The sequence below is a fragment of the Apostichopus japonicus genome, chromosome 20, assembly GCF_037975245.1.
Source record: "Apostichopus japonicus isolate 1M-3 chromosome 20, ASM3797524v1, whole genome shotgun sequence".
Lineage (NCBI taxonomy): Eukaryota > Metazoa > Echinodermata > Holothuroidea > Aspidochirotida > Stichopodidae > Apostichopus > Apostichopus japonicus.
In genome coordinates, this window is record NC_092580.1 from 33,207,130 (window position 1) to 33,226,464 (window position 19,335).

General features: G+C 35.8%; 1 protein-coding gene across 1 annotated transcript; it reads left to right on the forward strand.

Annotated features, from left to right (window-relative positions):
* The first annotated feature begins 1,834 nt into the window (after positions 1-1,834).
* LOC139962182 (dual specificity protein phosphatase 6-like) lies at positions 1,835-18,867 on the forward strand. The gene is made up of 3 exons (XM_071962160.1): positions 1,835-3,107; positions 3,705-4,076; positions 13,999-18,867. The coding sequence occupies exons 1-3, from the start codon at positions 2,597-2,599 to the stop codon at positions 14,379-14,381; spliced, it is 1,266 nt and encodes a 421-aa protein (XP_071818261.1). The 5' UTR covers positions 1,835-2,596; the 3' UTR covers positions 14,382-18,867.
* The last annotated feature ends 468 nt before the right edge of the window (positions 18,868-19,335 follow it).

Consider the following 19,335-nt stretch of genomic DNA (forward strand, 5'->3'; position numbering starts at 1 on the left):
TACTCATGTTCAAACATCAAGAAACATTCCTCGGCCAAATGAAAATTGCCTCAATTGACCCAATTTCTCACCAAATGTACTTCCATTCATGCTCTTCAACATGCAAGCCACAAAAAAATAGATTATGATTGATAACAGGTCACAAAAGATGTTCTCCTGCTGCTTTTTTGGCACTTTTCCTGAAGGAGAACAATCGAGCGGATTGATATAGACTCTAATAGGAGTATGCCACCCTAAGCCATACCAACATGTCCCTCGGGATCATGCTGTGCGGCAAGTTCGGACAGTATATATCTCGTGTGACTCGAGGGAGACCCCTACCGATTCGTAAGAACTTCAGGTTGGGGAAGGGATAGGCCCGATGGCCGGAGGAGGCGGAACTGGAGAGATACACCAAATCCAACGTATTGATTGAAGTTCTACTTGTAAACAGTGGCGGACAATGCCCGGTGGGACGATGGCCCGGTGGGCGGTGGGCTGGGGAGCCTGGTTATAATGACAGCCCATTTTCACAGTAGTTAATAGAATACAGACGGGCGGTGTAGAAATATATTTTTTACTGTGGGAATCAGCTCATGCAATCACCATGTTAGTTATAGTATGTAAGTTCGTAACAAAAGAACGTGCTATTGGCAACCTGTCCGTGCATATTAATTTTATTTAGGACACCCCTCCCCTTAGACTCCCCCCCCCCCAGGACGGCGATCACTATGTAAGTACGGTAGCATATCAATGAATAATGGGCCGGTCTATAGGTGAAAAATACCTGGGCCGGTTTTAAGACCCACGGTCCGCCCTGCTTGTAAATCAATAGATACAGATTTTAAAAACAAAGAATAAAGAACAAGAGAGATAGAGAGAGAAATTGTGTTCACAAACTGCTTGCCTATACTGCAAAACGACGTATGTGTGAGTATAACATATCAAGATAATAAGGACCTGAAAAGTCTACATCCTATAGCAGGATCTTCTTCAGACGCAGTCTGAATGACTCTGAAAGTTTCAACAAGGATCGTACTAAACATGAGGCCATCCTACTTTCAGAGAAAGTAAAACAAGAAAGAAGTAAGGGTTATGTTTTATTATAAGGGGCTTTATTATTTGGGTTTTCCTTTTCCCATACACAAAATCTGATTATTAATGTTACTATAATTCAGATCTTATAGGCAACTTGTTTAGTAAGTTTATCCACACTTGATTTTAATGTTACTGATGTTCTTAGTGGAACATTTCGGTTTGATCATGATCCTACCCATGTTACATCTCTTTGGTAATACATACGTTTACAAATTCAACCAAGAAGAACTGGAGGCGCTATTTACTGGCTCGATTCAACGTTAATATACTGCCCTGCTTTGATTGTAAGGCAGCACGGAAACCATCTCAAGGTCTGTACAAGACACCATACATTTCTTGTGTTGCGCTAGGATATCATTCGGTCAGTGTTGTTGCTCCTTCCAAAGTATTGAAGGGGTAAATTTAAAAATAAAGTCTTCGTAAAGTCTGATTTATTTTTATAATAAAGCCGCTTTCTTCAATTTTAAAGTTACAAGAACCAAAAAATAATTAGAAAATCGTTTTAAATACAATTTTGTTGTACCTAATATTCGTTTTGCATTCATAATAAGTATAAAACATACACACAATGTTATTTCAAGGCTTTCATATAATCGACAACTCCGGAAGAAATATATTGAATTACTCTTACGGTTGCCCGGAAACGAAGACTTCAATTTGGCAACGTATCCCAAACCTTGGAATCTGATTGGCTCAATTATAATCCGGTTGCAAGTGACTTCCGATCTTGATGAAAAAAGCTGTCAATCAAATCTTCTTAGCGCTTTTCTATGGTCAACAACGTGCAAGTATGCACAACTAGTACACTGTGTGTATTCCACGAATGTACTCCCGCAGTATATGTTACCCAGTTTGTGTAGTAAGGAAAGCTTACATGTAGTGCTCCACACTAGCTACACGGCTTTGAGATATCCGTCCAAGTGGCCGCGTTTTCTAAAGCCAATTTTAGGAGTTGTAAAGTCACCTACAATTACGACATCTTTCCATTGGATAGAAAGAAAATTTGGACTGTACATTATTTCGGTTCGTAAAGTTTCTTCATCCGGGAGTCATGTTTTTTATTCGTGAAAGGAAGTTCACCCCATCCGTCTAGTGGGATACTACAGCAGTTCTTCCATCAACATAGACAGTTTCATTCATACTGGCAGACTATGTTTATAAATGTGCATGCTTTTTGAGGATAGGACAGTCGGAACTAATGAGCAAGGATAAACTTACGCATATTCGTTGAACATTGTGTCTCCATAATTTTTTATTCAACTCGAAGGTTTATCGGAATCAATTGGGGCTTCATTTATTGACTCTCGAGTATTGGATATTTTACTTTGAATCTTGGATTAATCTCCGGCTGAATTAAAATTTCATGTGTGATACTGATTTGTTTATAACAGTGAACTGTATACCAGTCAGTCTAGATGCAACTCAGTCAGTCAGTGTAGGCCTACATTGCTGCCATACAGACAGGACACTTTTGTGGTCTGCTTATTAATGTTATTTTTGGTAATAAGGTTTTTATTTAATGAACCTTCCAAATGTTTGTTTCAGCTTTTACCTGAAGGAGTCTGCACACATACATTCTTACATAAGTCATCGCCAAATGATTAAAATGCCTGCCCAGACAACTATTAACAACAATTGCAGTGAGCTTGACATCATGACAATGAGATGTACTCCGAACATGGTTGCAGGCCTTCTGGAATCTAGCAGTAGTGAACCTGCCGTGTTACTCCTAGACTACCGGCCACAAGCCGCTTACAGCCAAGGACATGTGCAACATGCATTGAAAGTTTCCATTCCAAATATACTACTGAAGCGACTTCAGAATGGTTCCCTTAAAGCAGGTGCATTCAAAGGACTTATAAATGGTGAAGATGGGAAGAAGAAATTCATTGAAGTATCGCAAACTGCCTCTATCATTTTGTACGATGCTAAATCAAGAAACTGTGATATCAATGCTAATTCAAACTCTACTTTTGTACTATTGCTGAGGAGGTTAAAAGAAAATGGGTTTCGAGTGAGCTATTTGGATGGTAAGAGTTTTGTTATGTTATGTTATATAAATCTAACTTTTTTTTAAAAGTTGGTCTCTAAATGTATACATATTACATGCCTTCCTTCCTTCCCTTAATAAAGTTTGTCATAGACGGTTAAATAACGTATGGATGTTTGTAAAGCAGTCTTTGGTGCATCCTGGGATGGCGCTTTTTAGTTAGTTTAGAGTGTCAGTGTTGTGTTAGGCCTAGTCAAAGTCCCACCTTTAAGTCCTAATCACAAACCCACAACACAAACTCTGTATAGGGATGGACAACTATATAAATGGGACCTGATTTACATCCTGCCACAGGATGGTGAATAAGACTCATAAGTTTACACATCAGATTATGTAAATGTCTTAGCTGTGTCACAGAGAAAAACATTTTACATGGTGATTAATTCAAACTCTTCCAGGCTTTGAGGCAAGTTGTTAAATCAGTTTTTTACCATACTATGCTACACAAATGAGGCTGAGACTCTTGTAATGTGTTGCTTTTGTTAAATCTGTTGCATTTTATTTTTCTCCTGTGATTGACACACATTTCTTACCTTAATGCTAAACCAAATGGTTCTCTTTCATTCTTTATGTACAGGGGGATTTGAAGCCTTTGCATCAAGTCATCCCAACCTTGTCATCGAAGAAGATTTGTCAAGCTCCCCAGATGTTTCCTTGCCAGACTTAGGGTTTGATAAACTAAGGATAGACAATTCTCCTGAAGAGAAACCTGAGTTTCAGATAGACAATTTTCCAGTAGAAATCTTGCCTTACCTTTACCTTGGATCCAGGAGAGAGTCAGAAAACCAAAAACTCTTACGTCAATTTCAGATTAGTTACGTACTTAATGTCACACCAAGCATTCCGAATCACTTTGAGAATGACGGACTGAAATATCTCAAAATTCCAGTCAGAGATCAGTGGAATCAGAATTTGGCTGAACACTTTCCAGAAGCTATTGATTTTATTGGTAAGTCAGTTTGTACAAAAAAAGGATCACATTCTTTTACCATAGGCCTACTTCTCACTTACCTATGATCAGGCGTGATGAAAAGGTGCTCAGATGGGTCTACAGCCCTGGTGCCGGGGCAATTGGGGGAAGAGAGAATTTGGAGGGTTCAGTATGGGCTCATGAATATTATATTCTCATTTTCATTAACAAACTTGAGGAACATGAAGAGCTGAAAAAGGGGGCCCAGTGATGCAGTGTCACCAAGGCACTACCTGTCTCTAAACACCTCGACCTGTGGTACAAGTTAAAATATTGGCATCTTACCAACTTCAAAGTCTTCTTTTTATTGGAGAATTTTCTTAGTTGATCTTAAACTCATTCCTTTGTAAGGCCACAAGGTAATAGATGGGATTTATGTTGGTGCTCTTTATGAATAGGTAAATTCACTATGAAAATGTTTAATTATATTTTAGAAGCTAGTGTAACATATATATGTATGTCAGAGAGCGAAGAGATTTGGTCATGTCAGTTATGTGTTGTGGTTTCCATTTGTTCATGAATCATGAGTAACGGTTTATTGTGCCTGGCCTCTTTCTGGCATGCATTATTGATTTACGCTACTCTTGGAAATGTAAAGTGCTTACTGCTTCACAAAGTCAGTAAGTGAAAGGTACCTTAAAGAAACTTTCAGAAATTTAATTTTCCCTGCACAAATATATGTTTGCCAGCCTTCAAGGTAGCTACAAGGCATGACATGGGCAATTATGTTTTTTTATTTATTATATATATGTAGATCACAGTAATGCTAGAAGATGAGTGTAATCTCTTGAACTTCCCGTGAGAAGCCAATGGAGTGGATGCCTCACAGTTATAAGTGTACTTTTGATTATGGGGATGTGGGAGCTAGTCTCCTACAATCTTAATTTCTTCCTGTACTTAAAATTGTGACACACATTACGAACCCAACTTAAATCCCAATTTCCTCCCAGCAAGTAATTTTACATCCGCTATTACAAAAAACTGCATCCTTCCCCTGGTGACTGTACAGGATATGTTAAAACATAAACTATACCATTCTAATGACTATGACCCAGTGGACTTCTCATGGAAGTACTGTAGCTAAATCAAGTTTTAACATGATCAAGGGGAAAGTTGATAATGCAAAATCTTAAAAGCAAACTTGGTTTTTCATGTCACCTCTTGTACTGTACAGTGGTGAGCATAGTATTTTTTCCTGTTCTAAAATTGGTAAAAAGTTCAGAAATTGTCTAAATGTGTTGAAAGCTAAGAAGGTTTGTTTGTGTTCAATGCACATTCTAAAATGACATTACCCTAATTTCACGCAGTTTCTGATGGATTACAGCACTCTGCAATGTAGATAAATTGATTTTCTTCTGAAACCACCCCGTGACTAACTTTAATTGTTTATTCAAAAGGAAACAATGAACATTATCACCATTATGTATACACACAAATAGCGATACCTGTAAAGCCTACAATTTGAGAGATCCCGGCATTCCATGTATGAAATGGTTTGAACAATAATAATACAGTAGTGGATTTGCTTTGATACATGTGCAGGTCCCACAGTCCTATATAGTGTCCTACAATACTCAGAACTAAACAAGATACCACTCAAGAGACTGGTACATGATTCAGTAGCAACTGCATTATAGATTTAAGATTGATTTAAGTTGTGAATTTATGACATTATATGACTAGTGCAGTTCTAAAGACTGCTGTTACCACTCACAGTAAGTCATGAATTACTTGAACACATTTATCACATACTGTAGGTTTAGTGATGAGAATTACACCCATATTATTATGCCTAGTGTTTTAAGATATATGCAGCAGCAGGGGGACACCCTATATTTCTTAGATCTATTGACACTATAATTAAAAGCTTTTTTTGGGGGGGGGGGGAAAGATCAACAAAACAATTGCTAGAATGAGATGATTTCATCTAGTGATACATGCTTTCCTAGCTGAGCTACAGAATCTCCCTGAGGTGATGGATGAATCTTTGAGATTATGGAACTCAATTTGTGTTTATGCCATGCACTCACTGCAGAGGTGTACTATACAGTTATGTCCACAGTAGCTGTAAAGGTTGCACAATATCATGTACAACATCGTGATCAACAACTTACTGTAGGCTAATGTATTGTGTCTCTGGAGTACTGCTACGTGACCAACTGTGCATTACAAAGTGTTATTTGTAGTGATCAAAGTTTTAATTATTATCAAGATTCTATGGTTTGGATGTGTTGGAATGCACAGATCAAATTATTGATACAGTTAGTTAAAAGTGTCCTTTACCTTTCTTCATCAACAGTATGGTACAACTTAAATAGCTTAAATAATACGGTAGGGCTACTTCCAAGCTGCTGTTGTGCATAATATACACAGTTAACAGTTTGTTCTTAGTGTCAACTGCAAACAAACATCCTTTGTAGTCACCCAGTTTTCTATCTGGTTGAATAAGTTTACCTCATGAAAGGTTGACTGATGTATCATCAGGCACACAGTTTTACAATATGATGCCTTCTCTAATCATTTCCATGTGTTTTTCACATTCTCATGGGTATTAGTATCAATGGATTTGTGGAAATTTATGAGTGATCTTTCCTCTTGAGTGTGCTTGAATTTGTGAAGTATTTGGTTTACCAGAAACATGGCTGATAATAAAATAAGTCATTGTCACCTTTCATTTGATGAATACTAGTTGGTTCAAGGGTAATAGAATGAATTCATTATGTATTAGTTGTCACAGATGACAGAAACGTGATCCTACTAAAACCCAGGAGTGAAAAAGGACAATTAACTCTCTTGTGTGGAGAGTTGGACCTACTGTGGTGAAAAGGTTAACAGGTCTTTAATATGGTAACCACACAAACATGCCCAGTCATTTCACTGTGTGTTTGTATCAGTGGTGCTTAACTGCATGGCATTGGGTGTGTGCTGTAAGTATATACTGACTGTTACCAAGACACTCCAGGATGGTTACTGTGCTGTGTGCTGTGTATGTTGAGTATGTATCACAGAAGCGATTGGAGGAGACTTATTTGATTCTTCCATGCAATGTGTGGTTCAGTTTTGTTATTAAGTTTTAGAGGTATATCGTATACAAGTTAATAGTTATTTATTAAACCAATGACAAACTGTAAATTGGAAATTTGATCATCACCCAAGCACATTATAAATTACCTAATGAATATAAATCCATGAATGAACCATAAATTACTGGTTAGGTTGCATCATCTTCTTTTAACCCATCTTGTGTGCAGTTGTGTTATACACAATTGATCAATTAGAGTTGTTTGTTAATTCATTACATTTTGATTTATTACAATTTGGTAGTAATGACTTGAGGCTGTCAGACACACTTAGTCATTGAAATGGACTGACCAGTTGGTTGGGTAGTAAACATTCAGTAATGACAGAATAGACGGAAGTTTCAAATTTGTGTCCATTGAAACTATGTACAGTAAAGACCAACATTTACCCAGTTTCTGTTCCCTTTAATTTGACAACAGCAAGGAATGTGAATTTATAATGAAGTTTCATTATTTCACTTTTTGTTTAAATATGGTAGACATTGTGCAAATTACATAGTTGAAATATCATATCTTTCAGTCTATAGAGTAACTACAGTAGCTGGCCAAGTAGTAGGTAGTCATTTGTATATCATATACAGTACAGTATGTTAGCATGTATGATTTCTACATTTAAGCGACTGTGATTTACTCTCCCAATGTAACCCCTGTTCTCCCAGTAAATAAATTTGAACCTTCATACACCCAGTGATCTGACCTTTTCCAGATAGTGCCACGTATTTGATTATGCAATAATGAATATTCATGAGTTTTTTTAAAGTCTTAATTCTCAAATCCACTTGAGAATTCATTGGACTGTAATGCACTAATGGACAATGAATTAAGGTAAACACATTAGCAAGAGGCTGTATGGTAGTGGTGTGAAAGGACTTCAAATTGCATTGCTTGAGAAATGACAAATTTATGCTTTTACAAGGAAGATGTTTATATCACTGCAGTGTGGTTGCCGCATTTTAAGAGAACATTTTAATACATAAGTGAACATTTTTGCAAGTATTGGTCTCATTGTACTGAACCCTGATCATTTCTACACATTTAGCATTTTAGCTTGAAACTTTGAAAGGGTGACATTACAGTATATCTTGAAAATCAGGATAGACACAGAAACAATGCCATTCTGTTTTTGATTGTGATTTGACCAAGACTCTAAGGCTCAGATTACCAAAGTTACCATGTAACATTTCTGGTCACTATTTGTCCTTTTCTGTTAAAATTATGTGGAGATTTGCTTGATCTCAGTAGTTGATAGTTGCAGAGGGTTAAGGTGGAAAGCTCATGATGTAAAATGTTTCATACATGTGCACAGTAGTACAGTACCATGTTGTGTAAATTCACTGTTTGGAAGTTCCTTCCAAGTAATAATCTGCTCTTATATCCTTGTCATTCATCCATGAGCATTATTTGTCACACCCTGTGAACTATTGAACAATGTAAATTAAACTTGTCTTACTGTATATACCTACAACAGTGTTGTCCTACTACAGTACCTTGATCAGTTGACACTGTATGTATCTACAGATAACTCTTCCACACCATCGTAGTCTCCTAACTACCGTACTTCATTATTAATTGGACAGGAAGGTGTGCTTGGCTCTGTTACATTTAATACTTCTACATTCTTGTAGTTCATAATTTACAGGTGTACATGCACAGAACGCCATGGCAATTAATTCCTCATTTCAGTGCAAGAGGTATTAGTTCTTAGACACCATCCATATATATTTAAAGCATGTCCAGCAGTAACTAGTCGTGTGTACACACAGACTGTATGTGGTGTTTATTATCCGATGTAACATTATTAAAGATGCATATTACAGTGTTTTTTGTTTCAACTGCATTGTGGACTATCTGTTTTACTTTGTTGTGACTTGACAAGAATCTAGTCACCAGCTACCCATCTTCTCTTCTGAACTTTAGTGTTGCAACTCATTTACTGATATAGATAAATTGAATTACAGAAATCACCATAGCAACATGGTCTGTTTACCCATGGAGGTAAAAACAGATTTTACCTCCATGGTTTACCAAATGTGCAACTTGATATAATTTTGGGTGGTGTACCCAGATGCTTTTATCCGTAAATGGCTGCAATCTTTAGGTCTCCTGCAGTTGAGTTGGTATCCTGCTGAGCTCTATGACCATGTGTTTATTTGGTTTTGGTCAAACTCTGTAAAAATATGTCAGGAGAGAAAATACTACTCTAAAATACCTCCATCATTGGATTAATGTTTTTATATGATCTAAATCATGGCATCCTGGTGAGCTGTTGTAGAGCGTGGTACAGTATGTAGGAGGAATAAATTATGCTGTGTGGATTATTTGATGTGGTTTGCATGTCTTTGTGGAATGGTGGTACCTCTTTAATGTGAGGATATCACAGGCATTTACAAATCCACAGACAGATTGAGATATATTCAGGGAACAAATTTAAATCTCATACTGTTTAAAGGTCTCCTCCATACATACCTTTACATTAACTGTATTTTACACTGTAAAGTCATAGATCTGTGTCAGCCACAATTGGCTCAACAGATCAAAGTACTGTTAATGCATATAAATTTCGTGTACACTCTGTGAGACTTGCCTGTTGGTGAAGTTGTCACCCTTTCGTGTTTGATCCACTCCAGTTATGTATATTGGTATAGGTTAAAGTACTTTTGAAAACATGTCTTATTTATAGCACACTAAAATCAAAGAATTGTGGTCAATGAATACATTTCAACTCACCAAAAGAATTTTGTATTAACCACACAACAATGCTGTTGTATGACTGATTTAACCATTTATTCTCAAGAAGACAGATTGGTTTGAACATTTTCAATTCATTTGCTTTGAATTGTCTTCCTAAACAGCAGTCAATGCCTATAAGCCAAAAAGGCTGAATGGTGGCTTGGATGAGAGATCTCTATCACAACCACTTCCCACTACTATTCAGAGACACATTGACACATAATAGTGGACCTTGTCCTTAACGATTTATGGAAATCTTCTTATACTAAGCACAAACACAACTTGACATGGCAGAATGATTCGAAAACTTCCTGTGGCAACACATTTATTTACCAGTGTTCCACAACAGATTCATATTTTCAGAAATCTAGATCCTAAATATGCTTTAATGGAGAAAACTTTTAATGTGATCCTGTTATATATTAACATAAATGCTAATTATTGTATAAATAGTTCATGTTTGTACTCTTCTGGAGGGGTGTACTGCCAAGGGATAATAGTCTACTGCAACCTTCAAACATTAACTTTTAATAACTTGTCGAAAAAGTAAGAAAGTTCAAAGCCAATGACAGACAGATACTAAAAGCTGATGATAAATTTCATGAAATGTGCTGATTCCAGCAGTTCTTACTGTCAAGGTACTGGAATTAAATATTTTGCAGGATAGAGCAGCTATTAAACTCTAGAACCTATTGACAGGCATATATTATAGCCATATATAAATTACCAGTGGCACAGGTTTAGGCATAGTTTCTATGGAGAGATGCAAAATTAGTTAATTAATTAATTAATTCAGAAGTAATGTTAGATCTAGATAACGAAATGATTTAATGGATGTTGTCGTTGTTTTTCGTCAAAGTGCACATATTGGTTTGAGTAAATTCTCTCCTGAGTATAGAACATACTTTAAATTTCCAAAATTTGTCCTTTTACATAGATACTGTAAGCAATACAGGTGTATCTGGAATATTCAGTGAAGAACCATGTACTGTAACTGTTATTCTTCAAAAGATGCCTCATTTCCAAGCTGCACAAAACACTACTATTCTACAGTAGTTTTTATACAAGTTTCCAAGCTATGTAACACTACACTGTATGCAAAAGTAATCCAGTAACCTTATTTTTAGAAAGGTGATTAAAAATCCCTTTAAATGTAAAGCAAGCCTGGATATCATTAAATCAGATTATATTGCTATACGTTTATAATACAGGGCTTTAAAAAATTGCAAATGAAAGTGAAAGTATGATAGGAAGCTGTCACACTAACAGGCTCAGGATGTGGAAGTTAATATTTCACAAATGGTTTACAAATACATACTGTAAAGTGCTCATGATATACTGTATATACTAGATACCTGGATAGTAGTGTGTATTGTTGCAAATATACTACATGATACCACAATGTAATGCTTCCCAGACCTCTACCAGATAACATTTAGTCAAATTAAATGAATTATTCATGTTTTGAACAGTGAATGGCCTGCCTGCCTGTGACATACTATGGGTATATTGTACAGTAGGTACAGTATGGTCAGTCAATACAATGTTCATTCATGATGTATCAGATTTGTTGTATCAGATTTGATGTATCAGATTTCTAGTACTTACCTAATGGATTCAAACCTGAAAATAGGAGTCATTAGCATACATACACCAGTACAGTATAGTAAGACGGGGTAAAAAAAAACCACAGGGTAGTTGGGGTAAAAAAAAAACCACCCCCAACTACAAGTCGTGAGAAATAGAAACACATTTTTGTATGGTGTATGTGAAAACCATGGTGCCCAAGTCAATTCTGACATACTTTATTGATTGTTACTATTCTTTTCCATCGGCGTACCGATACTTTTAGCGCCGATTTTTCCCATACTCTAAAAATAGCAAATATTTAAGTTCTGAACACTGTCCTTTAACTTTATCCTGCAAAAATATTAGAACTGATATAGAGGTTTTTGTTTCTTGGTTATGATAACAAGAGGCGTACCTACATGAATCAGTAATGTAATTACCCGCACGATCTGCCAGTTTTCTCGAATGACATGGTTTTTTTTTACCCCAGGGTTTAGTGTCCGTTTGGGGTAAAAAAGACCAGTCCTAATTTCCTCCCAAAATGGTTTATATTTATCACAGAATGTTAGAATTGCTATATGATTGACACAGGGAGTACATCTATGCTCCTCTAATTTCTACCAATATAATAATTTACATTTTTATAACTAACTGTTGCCTGTTCTTAACCTAAGTTATTTCTATGTTAGCCTAGTGTTATAGCCTAACACAATATATGTCTGCTGTATATGGTTATCTTGTTATTTTTAGAGTCCTAAATTTTTCTCTACCCTAAGTCCCAACCCCACAGCTGGATGTGATACTAATATATAGAATAAAACTCATAAAACATGGTCAATAATGTTTTAGGGGGTATTAAACAGTCTTGATAGAATCTTGCTTAGTCTCGGAAGGTGGGGTTTGTTTCCGGGAGTTTATCCTTTGGCAATAGGTTAATTCATGCAGAACTTGATTGAAAATGCCCAAATAAAGCTTTTCTAAAGTGTGCTGAAAATATTTCTGGTGGTTTTGCACATTTTCTTTGGTAGTATGTTGTTTTAACAGTGTGGACTTTTTTTACCCCAGCAGGGTTTTTTTTTACCCCAAAAATGACGAACAGCCGGGGTAAAAAAAAACCACCCCTTTTCTGGAATTTCTCCTTTACTCATTGTGATTGAAATTTTTATTATGGCTATTTAGGAAGGTATTCCCACTTGTCAACTGACAATGCTAAAATATCTACCTAAGCATCTACCTAACGAGTTTTATGTTAAACTTTAAGGAAACGTTTTTTTTTTACCCCGTCTTACTATATGTATGCTGTGAATGTGTCATTGATATACTTCTATCTCTTATTTTTGATTATTTCACAGTGAGAGAATCATTACACTGATTCATAAACACATTGGACTAACACTGATGCTTTAAAATGGCAGTAAAAGAAAGAACAGATGAAGGCATATATAGCAACTTGAAGCAAGAATGTCCAAGAAAGAAACTCTATGTCATGAAATATTTCAAACTAATTACCCATCGATGTTAATATAGCAGACAAACCTTGTACTAACTGAATCTACAGTCCCACATTCTATAAACAGCCTATATATATATATTGTGATGTATTTTTGAGAGTTTATATATACCATTGACCTTCCAAAAGAATTATAAAAGACATTATTGAAACCATGGATAAATCACTAAATCTTGATGGCTTTCAAACTCACTATATATTGTACATGTAATTTAACCTTTACATTCCAGTGTTGTGTAATGAAGGAGTGAATTTCTCCCTGTAAGTGACTTTCTTCAAGGGGAGTACTGAGTGCATAACCTTCAAAGTTATTTTGCTGTGACATGTCCTTTTCGGTAGGAGACATAGAAACACGGGACAAGTTGTAATTACTGTAGAAAAGACCTAGTTTAAGAAACAGTTTAATGTTTTTCGGACAGCTGAATGGCTGATTTCTTGGGGAGCTTAATTTGTAATGCCACACTGCAAATTTCTGTAATGGGTAAAATTGTTTCTGATAGAAGGTGGTGGGGACTTGGAAGGGGGAAACAACCACATTTAACCTGAACCTTCATATTGTCTGTTAGTTTTTGCACAGTACTATTTAGCCTATACAACAGTTTGTTTGAATTTCTTTCAATGATATAATAGGATGTTTGTGTTTTCACTATTTCTGGATTTGAAACCACAGGATATCCAGTTCTGATGGAATGGTTAACCATTTTAGACCACAGCATCTGCATGGTGGTTGCTTTCTTCCTTTTAAGTGTTCTCTGTTACACAGTTATCTGTCTGGAAGGATATCCCACTTCCTCTGTGGAAGTTTAAAGGAACACACTGTGGCTTTAATAGTAATAATCAGTTTTAATACAGTGGTTAAAGCATATGAGCCTTTATGAGGGAACATTGTCTAATAGAGTACAGTTTGTTCTATTCTGTGCGATCCATCCATGGATGTCACAAATCATATAAGTTACCAATTGTATTTACAAATAAACTAATTAAATAATTTGTTTCTTTTGTTCTATTACAGATGAAGCCAGGAGTTCTAAATCTGGAATCCTTGTCCATTGTCATGGTGGAGTCAGTCGATCTGTCACCGTGACTGTTGCCTACCTCATGCAAAAGCGAGGGCTTTCACTGAATGATGCCTACGATTTTGTCAAACAGAGAAAAACTGACATAGCTCCCAATGTCAACTTCCTCGATCAGTTGCAAGAATTTGAAGCTCAACTTGCCAACAGCCCTTGCCGGTATGGACAGTGCACATGTTCATCTGTGGAAGGAAAGAAGTGCCTGGGTCCAGACCCAGGTTGCTTATCCTCTTCGGCTTCGTCCAGTGAAAGAACCACCCCACTCAGTACCAATACAAGCATCAGCTCAGCAGAGAGTAATCTCAGTTTTTCATACAGTTGAAATCCATTTTTCATTTAGTTTCAGCTGCGACTGGAGTTCCTACCCAAGTGGGAAGAAACATGCAAAACCAAAGATTATTTGATAAGTGCAGTTTCATTTAATACAGAAAAAAACTAAAACTCATTGATGATAATACTAAAAAAAAGTCAAGAATCACCAAAACCCTGATGACAGTATATGCAAAATTTGCTTTTTAATGACATCCACCTTGCATACTGTAACCTTCCTTAGTTAATAAAGCCTTATGTTAAAAGGTCTAAGGTATACAACTGTCAAAGCTAAGCAGTATTATTGATCTTTAAAACACTTGAATCAAAAGGTGCTGATAATTTCTGTTGATTTTAAAGGAACCATTTTTGTTGTTGTCCTGTTGAAGGGAGTCATGACACTTCAAACGAAGAGTGAATATTGGTGTCTACAGTAATATAACACTGTCCCATCTCAAGAGAAATATATATTTTTAGACAAAATCATGCTTGTTATAGGAATTTTTATAAAAAATATCAGACGAATTGCTCATATTGCTGTTCTGATTTTTTGAAAGAGTCAGAAACCTATATTTTAAACCAAGGTATTAAAATCAGTTTGATTTGCTAAGTTAATTATTATTCAACAACATCCCTTTCATTTATAAACGTAAGTTATGTAAGCCCTCATTTTGGTTTCTTTATTCCCTGATTACAGTACACATTACTGTTAGACTATTACTTTACATATTTTTCAATATTCGTATGTAAAGGTGTGCGGTAGTTTAATAAGCAAAGAGAGGGATTAATAACCCATACATTTAGCCACTGCCAGATCTCTCCTTTTAATACAGGGAACTGTTGTAATGGCAGCCTCTGTTATGTTGATCACACAATACAAAATGACAAAGTCACGGTAGAGCCCTGTCTATACCGTAGAATGAGTAAACATATTTCGATTGGTAAATTAATTCGTTAATAGACAGGTGTAATAATGTTAAGAGATTGTGATTGCATATGGACATTAATTACCTTGCCACCATATATCATCTCTAGATAGCTAGATCATCACAGTGTATATAAAGAACATACATATGTTCAGTATGTTGTGATTATTACCAGCAGTATTTACAAACAACAATGTTGTGTTCATTCATTTTCTGCTGGCAGTCTCTAAGAAACTGTCTGTGATAAACTGATTGTTGTTGTGAAAAAAACCACACACACATTTCATGAGATTACTGCTAGAATTGAATTTCAGTTGTCTGGAAGAGAATAACTGTATTTGCGTTATCATACCACTGAAATCTGGTTGTATGCCACTGCAGAGAGAGTAGACCAGCTTTTGACGATGTAACAGTTAGCATGCGTCTGTCTGCAGTACACTCAACTCAACTGTAATACTGTAAAGCAGACAGTGTGTGTATCTAGTTAACCTTTGTCAAAACCACAACTTGTCTTGAGAAAGTGGTTCCTTCCAATTATCTGTATTTCAAAGATTCAGTCCACTCAATCTAAATATTTTGAAAAACTTTTCCAGATGCAATCATGATATTAATTTTGGAGAATTTTAATTTCAGCTTTAATTATGTCAACCGTCTCAAACCATGAATGTCTGTGGGTATACTGCCCACAGTTTAGGACAACTCATACATGTTTGTACAGATTCTACCAAGGACATTACTACCTTAGCTCAGATGAAATGTTTCTGCTTGATATTTCCTAGTAAAATCAATTCCCTAGAAGAATATTATATGGAAATTGAGTGCTCCCATTATTAAGTTTCTTAATCGAGTGTCTGTGTTTGGATTTAAAGTTCTAAGTAATGTGTGACAGATGCTTGGGTCGGCTTTGATGGAGAGGAAGATTAAATTCCTGGAAAGATCATTTAGTGTAGAAAAGCATATCAAAACTGTTCAAGAGTAAAAGGATTTATAATGAAATGTTTGCTAAGAGACATGAAAGTCTTCCTTACTGTTTACAACCAGGAAGTAGAGGGTTTCTACTCTTCATACTTTTGAAACGGTCTAATGATCACGAACAGGAAGGGTAGAGTCAAGTATTTCTGTTAATTTATCAGTGTGTTAGGCTATTACCCTAGCTTTCAAAAAAATGTTTAACAACATATAGCTGATGAAAATATTTTGATGTTAGCTTTACCAACAAATGACTTCCTACACACTAGCACAAGTTTGTTACTCAGTACTTTGTACAACGATTTGCACAAAGTTAAACATGCTTTATTATTCGGGAGCAAATATTTGTTTGTTTGCTTGTGTTTACATATATCTTATCTTGTCTCTCTGTTTCTTTTTTTTATAAAGAATGACATAAAGAACAGTAAACTTAACATTCAATGTAGGTTATTTTACGTGGAGTTTGTCACGCAGCTTGTGAGGTCATCAGGCTAGTCTGTGATGTCATGATCATGTGACTTTTCTGTAATGATTTGTCTGTAATTCTTTCATGTGAACTATGCAAATAGGCAGCTGAATGGTGAGCTGTTCTTTGTAGTAGCTGTAAATATAGTTGATGTAAATACTACCTTTGTACAAACCAGCACCAGTGGGCGGCATGTTAATCCTTATCTTCTTAAGCTTCACAGTAGTAGAAGTGAAAGGAGATGTCAGTAACGGGGACAACAGGAAAGAACTCATATCAGCAGTACACAGTCAAATGAATAAAAAATTACCAATATTTGTGGAGATAAGCTTATGGGGTCTGCATTTGTAGACATGGAGGGTGACGAAATTGTTTTGGAATTTGTCTGTTTTTTTATGATAAATTTCAGTGTATATAAAGGATTCATATATCCCTTTACCTATCATGCACCTTCATTAATGCCGTTCAGTTTATGTGGATTGAATATGATTTTCAGGGGAAGGTTCTGGAATACCATAATTTCTATTTCTTATGACCTTTTCTTCTTCTTCTATTTTTGGGTGTTTGCGGTACATCACCATCGACTGTTATTTATATCTTATTGTATTCAAAAAGGTTGGTAAAAATAGCATCTTAGGCAACAATAATATATTTTTTTGTAGATTATTTCCTGTTATCGTATTGCCTCTTTAGAAAAGTTTGAGTTTAGTGATGGCAGTGTTACCCTGACATCCATGGTTTAAATAGCAAGAAGAAATGTGATGTTTTCAAGCAATTTTCCTTTGTTTGAATATAACAGAATAGAAAACCTGTTACCAATGCTGTTTTGATAGTATCTGTAACCCTATGGCTATTGAGTTTTGTTTTTCTTTCTTTGAAATCTTTATAATACTGGCAAGGAACTCAAGTTATCAAGTCTAAATTATATCTGTTTATACTGATAGACCATTCAAAAGTGGAAGAAATGATTTGACCCAACTTTCAGGAATATGTATTATGAAAATCATAGCTGTACAACACAGAAGTAAATTACATTTCTAACCTGATACCATAGAGTTGTGTTTTATCAAATTCTTCAAATATTTGTAGAATATTAGAAACCACATGAAATGTAAGTCAATGAAAATCTGTAGAGTAACAGAATGCATCTAGGCTAAAAATAGACCTGAATATATTGTACTTCATAAAGACCATTATACATTTTGTTGCTGTAGGTAAGTTTTGCCGCCTTGTCTAGCATTTAGCCTACATCACGATCGATCCACGCAGACTTTGATAGCGTTTTTTTTTTCCTGTTCAGAAACTAACCGAGCATCGTCCCCTCCTTGTACTTAATCAAGAAAGTGTAAATATATATTCAAAGTTGATACTGTAAATAAACAAATTTTGCCCTAATCAAGGGTGAAGTAGTCTATACCTTGAGCTAATAGGAGTCATATATGCAAATGCTTATGTTTAGAACCTGTGTGGTTTTGGCTTTGAAACCTTGCAAAAAAAAAATGAAAAAGAACTTAGATCTTAAAATACATCATTTCATCAATTGGTATTTGTCCATGAGAGAGATGATACCCAACAAAATTAACAGATACATATGTTGATATCTAATTTGAACAGTGGATAAACTGAACGATTTGTTTGGCATTTCAAATTGTGAAGGCATTCTCTGACGTTTGCATCCATTGTACTGATTCAAATATGTATATATGCATGTTGTGGGAGTTAACATTGGTTCCAAGCTCTTAGTGCAGGAATCTATTGTAATACCAATACTGTTTTGACTAAATTTCAAAGTAATTTTCATATGAGATTCAGCTGCAAGGTACAAGGAAGTATCAGTGGTTTGAAGTTCTTGTGAATGTTATTTAAAAGTCCATCCATGGTATGCCGAATGTTTCGTCTTTGAGTGGATTGCAAGGTAGAACCCATTGGTATTAGCCAGCTGCCTTTAATATATGATAGAGAACTTGGAACACCTTTACCTTTACTATTTGTGATAAGAAATTAAGTTTCCTGTGGTTTTAATAAGTCAAACCTGTACTTTTATGTTTGTTCCGTGCTTTGGTTACCATCTGGTCAACTATAAAGAAGATTGTATACTTTTTGAGAACCGAAGAGATTTAGAGAAGATATAAATTCAATTTGTTTTCATGTTTTGTTTCATTATTGTCATTGCTCAAGAAATGTTTAGTTCAGCTTAATTCCACAAACCTAAATACAGATGTCAGCAGATCATACATGTATCAGATGACAGATATGGAAGGGGAAGCAGAATGAGGTAGCATTAGTGTCCAGTTTACATTCCCCTGCCACTCCCCCTCCCCCCACCATTAACAATTGGAACGTCTCCTAATATTATATGTGGGATATGCTATAAGTTCATTTTGCTCTCTTGCAATAATTCATATCATACTGTAGGGACCTTCAGACATGCTTGAGATTGGGGGGGGGGGCATATTGTAGTTATATCAAGTCCAGTGGTGCTGATATTCCTACATTGCACCACTGTAATCACCCCCCCCCCTCTCTTCCTGGTATCAAGGCCTGTGTGCAGGAAATGTGTCATACATAAAGAATTCTTTGTGTGCCGAGGGGAAACTTATCAGGAG

Bases quoted from the DNA above. Each gene is read 5' to 3' on its own strand.
- LOC139962182 (XM_071962160.1), top strand. From the start codon at position 2,597: ATGAACCTTCCAAATGTTTGTTTCAGCTTTTACCTGAAGGAGTCTGCA. The intron at 3,108-3,704 runs GTAAGAGTTTTG...CTTTATGTACAG, and splicing joins TCGAGTGAGCTATTTGGATG to GGGGATTTGAAGCCTTTGCA. The intron at 4,077-13,998 runs GTAAGTCAGTTT...GTTCTATTACAG, and splicing joins AGAAGCTATTGATTTTATTG to ATGAAGCCAGGAGTTCTAAA.